This window comes from Erithacus rubecula (assembly GCF_903797595.1).
Source record: "Erithacus rubecula genome assembly, chromosome: 12".
Lineage (NCBI taxonomy): Eukaryota > Metazoa > Chordata > Aves > Passeriformes > Muscicapidae > Erithacus > Erithacus rubecula.
Genome location: NC_136664.1, coordinates 4,445,847 through 4,457,252, shown reverse-complemented (window position 1 = coordinate 4,457,252; position 11,406 = coordinate 4,445,847). Strand labels below are relative to the sequence as shown.

Below are 11,406 nucleotides of genomic sequence, written 5' to 3'. Positions count from 1 at the left end.
TTTTGCTAGTAATTGATAGGTTAAAAAACCTTCCTTTCTGAAAGTGTTTAGACAGCAATTCTCCTGTCAGATGCAAGCCTATTTCAACAGAACAGCACTGTAACAACACACGTGATGGACATGCTCGCTGTAATTGTGGTCCAGCCGCTCATGTATTGTCTTTGACAGCAGCGACTACAAAAGGCTTTATGGCAAAGGCTCCCAAGCCCTTCCAGTAGCAGCTTGCCTCTCCAAAAGATAATCTGTGTGTGACTCGTGATGCGAATAGATCAGATGAAAGAGCTTTCTCTACAGCAGCTGGTGACGCTGCCCACAACTGCTGGCACCTCTCTTGGCATGGTGACCTATGAGATGTCACCAGAAACCAAGTCAGGGCACACACTCTGCAATAATCGGCTCACCACAGAGCAGACCCTCTCCCAGCCTCCCTCAATCAGAGGGGAACTTACACTGTTTAAGTATTTCAAGTATAAAGCTTTATACTTTCTCTGAATATGTTGCAAGCACAATCTAAAACAGCCCTGTAAATTTCTTCTAAATTCTGGTTCCTGGTAATACCCACAGTTCAATGACACGTGCATGTATTAGATAAAATATATTTTCTTTAATTGGTCCTAACCTTGTTGCACAAATGAGGAAATTGGAAACAAGACCTGAGTTCTACCACTGAGAAAAAAGCAAATATCGATGGTATCATTTCTTTGGGCATGGCATCCCTGTTGCACACAGCATCCCCTCAGCTGTTAGAGGGCTTAGAAGGGAGTTGGCTTTTTCATTACTTTTTTTTTTTTGTTTTTTTTTTTTTCTCTAAGAAAGGATTGTGCTGCTTTATGGACGATCAGAGGACATTCCACACCCTGCTCATGGTGTGAGAAGGTGCAGCTCTCCCTGGGCTTCCAAGGGCTGGCGCACTGGGAGCGCAGCCGTTCCCAGTTTCCCCATAAAGGCAGAGCAAAGGGAATATCGCTACTGAAGCGCCAGCAGCCTGGCACGGGCTTCCTCTGCCATTCTCTGCAGGGGGTGTAAAAGAGCTTAACGCTGGAGTGAGGATGCTCAACACTCACCCTGCGATGATCTGTCACCTACAAGGAGAGGTGGCCACAGCCCGGGCTCCGGCCAGCGCAGGGCTGCCAGAAGGGGACACTGACCGCAGAGTCTCCGCCTTCCCTCAGGTTCCACCGGGGCTTCTCCTCATGGTGGAGGGGCCTGGCGGTGCCCGCGCGCCTCCAGCCCTGCCCTGCCCCGATGAGCCGCGCTGGGCGAGGTTTAGGCTGGACGTTAAGAGGGATTTCTTTACAAAAAGGGCGATTAGACATCGGAAAGGGGTGCCCGGGGAGGTGCTGGAACCACCGTCCCTGGAGGTGTTTAAGGAAAAGACAGGACACGGCACTGGGTGCCGCGGTCTGCTCGACGAGGCGGCGTTCGCTCGCAGGTCGGACCCGAGCATCTCAGAGGTCTTTTCCAGCCCGAACGATCCCGGGGCTCCGTGAGGGGCGCGGCGCTCCCCGCGCACCTCCCGCGGCCGCCGCTGCCCGGAGCGGCTCCGCGGCCATTGACGTCAGGCTGGGCGGCACGTGACGGCGGCGGGGCCAATCGCGGCGCGCGGAGCCGCTCCGGCAGAGGGGCTGTGTCGGCAGCGCCCGCCGCTCCCGCCGCCTCCTCCTCCTGCCGCGGCGGCGGCGGCGCGCGTGGGGACCCGCACACACAGACACGCACACACAGAGGCGGGCACGCTCACACACACACTCACACCCGCACCCGCTCCCACGGGCGCGCACCCGCACCCACATACATGCACGCGCGCCGCCGCACGCTCCCGCGCACACGCCCCGGGGGGAAGGAAGGAGCCGCGGCCGGACGCCCCGCAGCCCCCGACGCCACCGCCGCCGCCGTCAGGAGCCCCCCGCGCCGCCACCGCCGCCACCACCGCCGGCTTTTGTCCGCCGCCCCCGCGGGAGCCGACCCTCCGCTCGGCCGGCGCCCGCCCGGCAGCATGGACGCGGCGCTGTGACCCGCCGGGGGCGGATTGGGAAGTTTGAATAAGGATTTTATCGCTTCCCTTTCCCTCTTCTTCCCTCGGTGCGGCTCAGTCCCTACCCCCATCTTCCCCGACAGATTTTGTTGTTATTTTTTATTTTCTCTTCAGCGCGTAATTTTTTTTTTTTTTTAATTGCCGCGTGGGGTTGGATTTTTGTTTTTGTTATAGTTTTTATTTTGAATTTTATTTTGTTTGGTTGTACCCGTCTCTACCCGCCGTAGAGACCGGTCCCCGCGGGCTGCCGAGCGCCACCCCCGAGCCGGCCCGCGGGGCTGCCATGGATCGCTCCGGCGGGGGCAGCGACCGCAGGCAGCCCGAGGAGAGCAAGCCGCTGCTGGGCGAGATGTCCGCTCCCGAGGGGAATAAAATGGGTGCCGCGCCGTGCCGGAGAGCCCTGCTCCACTGCAACGGCATGAGGTACAAGCTGCTGCAGGAGGGGGACATCCAGGTGTGTGTCATCCGGCACCCCCGGACGTTTCTCAGCAAGATCCTCACCTCCAAGTTCCTGCGGCGGTGGGAGCCGCACCACTTGACCCTGGCGGACAACAGCGTCGCCTCGGCCACGGTAAGAGCCCGGCCGGTGCGGCGGGGGCGGCCGCGGGGCACGGGCGGTGCGCGGGGCCGGGATGCCCGCGCCCTCTGTCCCCGAGCGCCGGACCCGCCGGTGGGCGAGGGGGGATCGGCTCCGCTGGGTGCCGGAATGCCGGCGGAAATCCTCAAAGGATTTTTTTTTTTTCCTCCTTGTTCGTAATCCTGTGGATGTTTATTTTTGCAGTTTCGGTGTTGTTTTTTTAAAAATAATTTCCTATCAAAGGTACTATTTCTGTTATTGTTGTTTTTGAATCTTTTTCTCCTTTTTTAAAAAAATTAAAAATTCCTTTTCCCTCAACACGACATACAATCACCATACTGAGCCCTTTCTATCCGAAACCGAAGTCGGCAGATACCTGCTGGCAGCTTGGCCAAGTTGGAGGTGAGGGAGGTGGAGGATGCTTTTAAATCGAGAGCCAGGGCTCGGCTTGTGCGCGGACTTTGCTGTGATTCAGGCCTGCTCTGGGGGCTCCGTCACATAACCTGCCCAGATACAAGCGATGTGATTGGAAAATATGGAGATTCCTTCAGGGTTTTTCTTCCTGCTGGAAAATGATGCAAGAGAAAAATGCGAGGTGGTGATATCAGCGTTACAGAAGATGTACAATAGGCGGATACAGCCTTGAAAAATATGATCTATGTGTTCGTATCCAACTTAAAATTTAATGGCCAATATTGCGTGAATATTTGTGGAGTATACAGAGTGATTACACAGATTTTATCTAATAGGCGATTAACAAAACATATTTTACACTAATCAGTCGGTACTTGGATCCTGTCTTTTTTTTTTTTTTTATTTATATGTAAATGTCTCATTTTTCTCAATGGCTTCATTCTGGCCTTCCTATAGGACACCGATAGGAGAGAGTGGATTGGCTTTTGTGTAGATTTCTGTTAATGGTGTATTTCAATGGATTTCACCCAGCCTGTGGATTTCACCCAGGCACAGTGTGTGTAAATTTCTCTCCTGCATCACGCTCTGCTCTGCTCTGGAGTATTCAGAGCAGGTTTTTCAGTGGGAGCTACTTTAACCTTCAGGTAGGCCAGCTGCCTGTTCTCACAGAGCTCTTTTTTGTGCCACTATGACATCTCTGCTCGCCGTTTCCATTGGGCTCTCAAGGATGTTTCCAAGGGAATATTTTCTTTCTTTGGTAGAACTACTCCTTAAAGGGAGAAGGAAGATTTGGTTGAGCACTGCTGGAGAAAGCTCCTGAAAGACACAAGCACGAGGAGTTTTTGCAGTTCTTCATTTTGTTAAGATACCATCACTGAAGAGGGGGAGTTGAATATTAGTGGGGATGAGGCATTTCCCTGGCTCTATCCATAGCTGATTATTTCTAAGCCGAGGAGGAGGATATGGGTAGAGAGAGGCACGATCACGCTTCAGATGTTGTTCTCTGCAATGTGGCAATGCCAGGCATGAAGTTGGATTTTTACAGGACACGTCAAACTCTTCTGGCTGGCAAAGCTGTCACCAGAGAAACCATTTCTGAAAAGATTTCTGAAGTCCTATGGGGCTGTACTTTAATTAACGTTGAGGTGTTCTCATTCCTAATTATTTTATGTGTATAAATAGCAAGAAGATACTAGAGCATTGTGCGTAGCATTGCAGGCTCCATTTTGTTCAGCAGTGCTCTTCGTGCTTGGTCTTGTGCCTTATCATTTTTACCAATGCTAACTCACCCTACAAGTACCGTTGTACACAGAAATATCTGTGCTTATTGTTTCAAGTAGTGTCTTTGGTTTCCAGGGGGTAATTAGGGCACAAGGATAAGATCTGCATTCACTTGTTGCCTGACTGTGGCTAGGTTTAGCAGGTATTGGTTCTATGATACCTTCATTTTAGTCTTTTTCATTTTGAGCTGGAAAGGTGTGATTTAAGCAATATCCGTGGTAGTTTAACCTCCATCCCCTACAGAAATGGGGTATAGGCACTGTGCCAAAACCTCCTCAAACTGGAGGTAGATATTTGAATGCAACTAATTTGGTTTTCAAGAGCTAAAGAAAAATATCCATTCTGTCCATTGAAAGTGGCCGTTGGGTGCACTCAACAGCTTTGATAACAAGGTCGTTTTTACACATGGGGCTTTCGACAGGCAGGATGCTTTATGAGCAGCCAGTAATTAACCTTCACATCATCCCTTTGCAAATCCTCTGGCATGACGAGTTTTACTGCATTCTATAGAACATGAATAAAATTGAACGGGAAAATAACATCACTTTGTTTTGCATTTGAAAGCAAAAGTTGTAATGACAGCTAAATCCAGATCTGGCAAATTATGTCCCTGAGTAGAGAGGGTAAGTTATTTGTTGATTCTAAGCACTTTTTATTCTTTTTATTGTCACTTGAGACATATATTTCAATTAAATTCTTCTCCCCACAAGCTCTTACTTGTCAGTCCCTGGGCTGCAATATAGAAGTTAGCATTAGTTTGTGTATGGATTATTCATCTATAGTTTATTCCATGTGAGTCTGAACACAGAGACTCTACCTGCATTTTTTTGAGAAATAACTGGTTTTGTTGTTTATTTAGGCAGCTATGATTTTTGTGCTGACAAGATAGTTTTTGGTAGCAGAAGGCCTATGCAAGAATGCAGTGGAGCTACTGTTAGGCCATCTTATTTTAGCATAGTTCAGGGAGGAAAAAAAAATGTTCTCGATAAAGTGCATTTTTTGATATTATGACAAGTGACTGTTTCAATTAAAATAAGTCCACGTTAATAAAAAAAATAATAATAAGTGTATTCTGAATTGGTATATGCACCACAGATGTGGAAATACACTAATTTGTGGACAGTCCCATAACTGTAGGTGTTAGGGCTTAATCTGATTTATGTGTGTTTCCATTGTTTGCTTCATGTGATTATTTCTCAAAGAATTGCTTAAATATAGCACAGTGTCACCATTACAGTTTCACTCGCATCATGTCCAGGGTTTCATTCTGGTTAAGGGTTTTTTGGAGAAAGTGAATACAGATCTGTAGCTTTTTTTTTCTGTTTTGTTTTCTTACTGTGAATGCTAAAGTCCCAGTAGGAAATTTTGACACTTAGAAACTTTGTTTGTCAGACAGCAGCTTGCCTGGGGATGAATTTGACTTTCTCCCCCATGGGAAGAATAATGTTTATTTTAAAAACACCTACCAAACTCACATGTAGCACCCTTACTAATTTTTTTTCACCAGTGAGATCTGTCCTTGCACAGCTTGAGGAGCAGTGATAGTAAAAACAAATACAGAAGTAAAGTCCAATTTAATATTTCTTACTTTTTTTGGAGGGGTAGGGTTGGAGGTGGGGTTAGGAGTAACCCTTTCTTCGAGAGAAATGTACAATTTGATTTTCAGTAGTTCAAACATAGGTGTCATGATTGTTCTGTGTCTTTAATCTCCTTTTGCATTGTCTATTTCATGTCCATGTGCTGCTTTTCTCTTTCATTCTTTCCCTTGCACCAGTAGCTGTTGAGGACAATCAGTTTTAAAGTCCTGGGTTGCAGGGAAGAGTTGTGATACATATGTATGTGCAGCAGACAAGGAAAGAATAAATAAGTGATTCATTGTCTCTGGCTGGGGATGACCTCTCTAATTCCCATCTGAGAAGATAAGGCTTTATTGAAACCATGAAGTTACTCATTAATATCCCTCAAGGAGGTGGAAACTTTGGCTTTTCCTGCCCATTTCACGTTTCTGGATTTTGCCTTGGCAGGTGGGTTGGCTGTAATGTAAATGTTTTGTTCAGAGCTGATGACAATCCTGAAAAGATTTGAGTTTCTTTTAAACATTTTGCTGTACAGACATGATGTGTGAGGACAATAGTTTATTGACAGGCTGGCTAATTGTAAATGCATTTGCAACAAGAATGTAAGTGGATTAGGGAACTGCATTTGTGTTTTCTTCTAGAGACAAGAGCATACCCAATTAATATTAAATGAGGCAGGGCAGGATGATCTGTTTCAAGCAGGAGAAGTGGAGTAGAAAATTGTCTTCTAATTGTTTTTTAAAATTCAACAATTCTGGTACTGCATGTGTTTCAGCATGCTATTACATGTCTTTCCTTCCTTGTTTTGGTAAAGATAGAGCAAAAATTCCTATCAAGCTGGACTCATTGTTTACTTTAGCACAGATTCCCATTAGTTAGAAAAACACACTTAAAAATTAAATTTCCCTTTAAAAACAATTAGCTCAAGTGGGAAGTATAATGCAGAGCTTAAAAGTTTCAAAGCAGTCTTACAAGAAGAATTTTTTTAAAGCTTTCCTGGAAATGAAATATTGTAGTATTTTCCAGATTGCAAGTAGAATTGGTTTGAATTTATTATAATAACAATAAGAATAATAATCTGTTTAGAAAACCAAGTGCTGTGTTTAAGTCCTGCTCTGTTGATGAGGCTCTACAAATGTGACTTTAGATTGGTGTGTCTGCCATCATTACATGTATAAATAAATATGAACACATAAATAACAAAGCAATTTAAGATTTTTTATTGTTTATTACAATAATGGAAAGATAAATTTCTGTTTATATTTAATAATTCTTGTGGTTTACTGTTGCAGAGGATGGCTTTCATTTGATGAGAAGTGGTACCTGCAGGTTTTGGGTCTATGTATATTTGCCTGTTGTGGGTTGTTGCTGTCTCCCAGGCATTTGGTTCAGGTGCATCAGAAAGAACACTGAATGTCATAATTTGCATAAAAGCCATGACAATTTGTAATTCTCTGCAAGTTGAGAACAAATTACTCCATGTTATCTGTACTGATGAAATTGATTCTCTTTCACAAGTGAAGGCAGGTATGTGCCTGTATTAAAACAACCCTAATTTTTCTGAAGACCTGGTGATTTAATGGAATGTTGCTCTGCTGTGACAAACTTATTTTATTGCTGTATTAGTTAGTAGTTTGACATAAGAAAACCTAAAATGATATTTCTTTAAACTTGTTTAATGCCTATCAAACATACCTTTGCATATATAGTTCCTGCAGTGGTTAAAAAGCATATTTATAAGTCAGTAGTGTTAAGGTATGTGTTTATATGTCACAGAGCTTATATAAAATATGAAAACAGAAGCTATATTCATTGACAGAGTGAGAGCTCTCAAGGCTATTAGTGTTAGCACCCAGCCAGTAAATTTTACATGTTCAGGAACATAAATAAAAAGGATACTCAGAAATACTTGTGCCTCATTTTTCCTTTTGGCTGAGGAGTAAAGATGTGGTGCTAGTAACGACGTGGTGGTAATAGTCCCCATGGGAGAGACTGTAAATTGCCTCTGGTCCTCAGTGGGAGCTGATCCTGCATCTTGGAAGAGCCCAGCATCCCTCACAGGGATGGGCCTTTGTGGAGCTATGAGGTAATACTTTATTTTTTATTTTTTATCAGTGGAACATTATAACTGTGATTATAATAGTGATGGGCAGAGTCTGATAGATCATCCAGAGTGGGGTGTAGTCCTGCCAGGAAAGGATGTGCTGCCCAGAGCAGCTGTGGCTGCCCTGGAAGTGTCCAAGGCCAGGTTGGACAGGGCTTGGAGCAGCCTGGGGTAGTGGAAAGTGTTTCTGCCCATGGCAGGGGGTGCACCAAGCAGATCCTTAAAGGTCCTTTCTGTGAAACTCAACAAGAATGTTTGGTTTTTCGGAGCTGAGAGGCTTTGCTGAGGGCCCCATCTGTGTCGATGTTCCAGTGTAAGAGGCTGGATTTGCTTTGTTAGCAGCTGTGGCAGAACAGAGGCTGAAGCCTTGTTCCCACCAAAATCATTCACAGAACTGTGGGCACTGAGGCACCTTTTTGGAGGAAAAAGGTGGTAGGTTTAGTGCATAGAAAAGAGTGATTTTTTGGGAACTGTTCAATTTATTGTGTATAATTTGTTGGTACTTTTGAGGTTCCTAGGTAACAGATGAGTTTAACATGATAAAATTTCCTTCTATGTTAATAAGCATGGCTAACCTAATAGGGTTTAACTCATCTCCTCATATAGGATACATGAGAAAAGAGACCTACCTCAAATAGTTCAAGTCTTTTGGAGTCTTTAGAAGTAATTAGCTTGTGGGTTGCATGGGTGGATTGTGGCTTATTTATTGGTGTTTTGAGCAATGCTAGTTGCATCAGTTTTGTTCTGTCTCTTCATAGATAACATAGTGCTCAATTCCACAAGCAGCCAGGTGTGTGAAGATGATTGATACTTCAGCACATATAATCCATTCAGAGAGCTTGTGCATGTATGTGCACTCAGTAAAATAACTTTTTTTTGCACCATCTGCCGGTGCAGTGTCATTGGCAGCAGTGCTGGCTGAGTCAGCCCTGGCCTGTGCCATTCGTTTCTGCATCTGTGCCATACCCTGTCAATCCATCTTTTGTAAGCACTTAACAGTTTGCAGGGTCAGGTTGAGAAAAATCTCTGTGAGCTGGCTTGGGAATACTCTCTCTGTTTGAGCCTTTTGCAGATTTGTTGTCTGTCTTTTCACTGGATCAGGGAGGTATTTCAGTGCATAGTCCACCAGACTGTTGAGGAAGAGGAGAGCGGGAAACATGGTAGGCTGGAATTGGTGCCAAAAAAAATGTATTATTAAATCATTGCGTAAAATTTTCCTGTTTTGCACAGTATTTAAGAATGCAGGGACAACACCAGGAAAGGGAAAAGACAATTGAAAAGCATACATTATAACTGAGCACGTCAGTGGTGAGTGAAGCTTTAGCTCTTGTGGTTGTGGAGGAAAACACAAAAGTCAGAATCAGATGCTAATTTTAAAGGCCTTTACTTCATAGGCTTAAAAATGAGGAGAACTTAAAGTACTCTCCAGGTTTTGGAAAAAGGTACCCATGTTCTAGGATTTGTGGACATTTTTTGTTATTAGTGCTGTCATTTCCAGTACTTAAAGTGATTTGTTGACTTTGTCCTTTGGGCTGTCCCATGACTGATGGGACAGGGCCAGTAGAATGGGAAATACAAGCAGGTAACCTGCCAGGTCACAGTCTGTGGTGTCCAGGGCATGAGGGTATGGTGTTGGCTGTTCTTCTACTTTAATCTGAGTTTTTATTAAGCTTTTAAATAATAATAAATATCTTTCCTTTTTTTGAGAAACTTAATAAAAAGGTGTATGTTTTTTCTGGATTTCAGTGTTTCTGCTAGATGTGTGCCATTGCAAACTGAGCTTAAGAAACTCGTCGAGTTGCAATTACTCAAATCTGAACTGGAAGTACACTCAGTCACGTACATTCTTGGTCTCGCTCTGTTGAAATCAGGAGGGTAATTTGAGGAGAGGGATTACCATTCATTGCCTGTAAGGTGAATGGCAGGATGTGCTGTTCAGCAGGAGAGTTCAGTGAGGGATCAGCGTGCAGCTCACACTTGGCTGGGGCTCATGGCTGACTCCTCTCTTAGCCTGCACAGCTCTCAGAGCCCTGTTTTCTCCCTCTGCTTGGCAAATCTCGAGGTGCCAATGACCTGCAGTGGCTGGAATGGCTCTTCCATGAGCAAGAGGGTTGCTGGAGCATTCCCTGTTAGGCAGAACTGGTGTTGCTCTGTCACTCTGGTGCCAACACTTGTCCTGGTGGAAAGTGAGTTTGTGACATTCAGCTATGGGGAAAACCTCACTCAGAATCTTCCACTGAATCCAATCACTGCTGCTTTGTGGGATGTGTGCCAGCTCTGTCCTGTCTGCCTTCCTCAGACAATAGAATTTTATTAAGGAAAAAATGCTGCTTGCAGCAAGTAGCTCTCTTTTCCCCCATTTGGTCTCGAAATTTGCTGAAATGCTGCTGTGGTATGTGGTTGTGGCTGAAGTTTGCAGGGGGTGGATCCTCTACAGGGGCAGCTGCTCCCAATTCCTTGAAGGCTTAGGAAGATGGTGCTGCTGCTTCTGCTGTTATCTTGCTTGATATTTGCACCTGTGGCCATTTTCACTTCTGAGGCTGTGGCAAAGTGAGAGGTTTAAAATGGACTAAGGCTCTCCTGGAGCACCTCTCTGCCATGTCTGCTCAGAGTATCTGCTTGTTTCAGGGGTAAGAGCTCTTGCACTTTTCAAAGTATGCTGCACTTCCCTAAAGTTCTTGTTCTATGACTGAGGGATTGTGTGATTTTCTCACTGGATGAAAAATTTAAAAGGAATAATTGCTTTCATTGATTAAAAGAGTAATTACCAGGGCTTCAAAAAAGATGACTGAAAATGGTTATCTAATGCTTCTTAAACTCCAGATTGCTAATTTCTTGATATTAAGAATGAGAATTTTGAATACTTGGCGTTGTCACTAAAGAACTTTTCCTTCTTGGATTTCTAGTGCTTAAAGAAAGGCTAAATAAAATGAATTTTTTTTTTCCTTTTGAAATATTTTAAACTCAGACCTTATTAGCACACAGCAATGGATTTAGGTTTTGTAAGATTTTGTTTTCAGAGATGCCACATATAGTACATTAAGTGTTGCCTGAAGAAAGCTGAGATTAAGCTGTATCAAAGGGCTTTGTGGAGAATAGATAATTGTATTCCCAAATGCCATTCTTTTACATTTAAATTTTGCTTAATGTCATTCTTAGACCTAAAGAGAAACTGTATTAGCAGATGAGAATGAGAAATAGTATTTATTTCTTAGAAATAAGTTGTACTTATTTTGAAGTGTATGAATGTCCATGCATATTTTATGGATGAGATTTCTGATGATGTAAATCCAAAGGTAAGGCAAGAATTTTGTAATCAAAAAAGTAGCCTCGTTTTTTATTTATGTATGGACAATTAGCATCAACTGAGCAACATTAGGTAATTGCATTTGAAGTGAGACAGCTCCAACAGTTTTTAAAA

At 44.2% G+C, this 11,406-nt stretch overlaps 1 protein-coding gene across 1 annotated transcript in view; it reads left to right on the top strand.

The window, feature by feature from the left end:
* The first annotated feature begins 2,155 nt into the window (after positions 1-2,155).
* CMIP (c-Maf inducing protein) overlaps positions 2,156-11,406 on the top strand; it is a 127,867-nt gene continuing 118,616 nt past the window's right edge. The window contains exon 1 of the mRNA XM_079315854.1: positions 2,156-2,603. Within this exon, the coding sequence (XP_079171980.1) occupies positions 2,316-2,603 (288 nt within the window). The 5' untranslated portion in view covers positions 2,156-2,315. The remainder of the gene's footprint in view (positions 2,604-11,406) is intronic.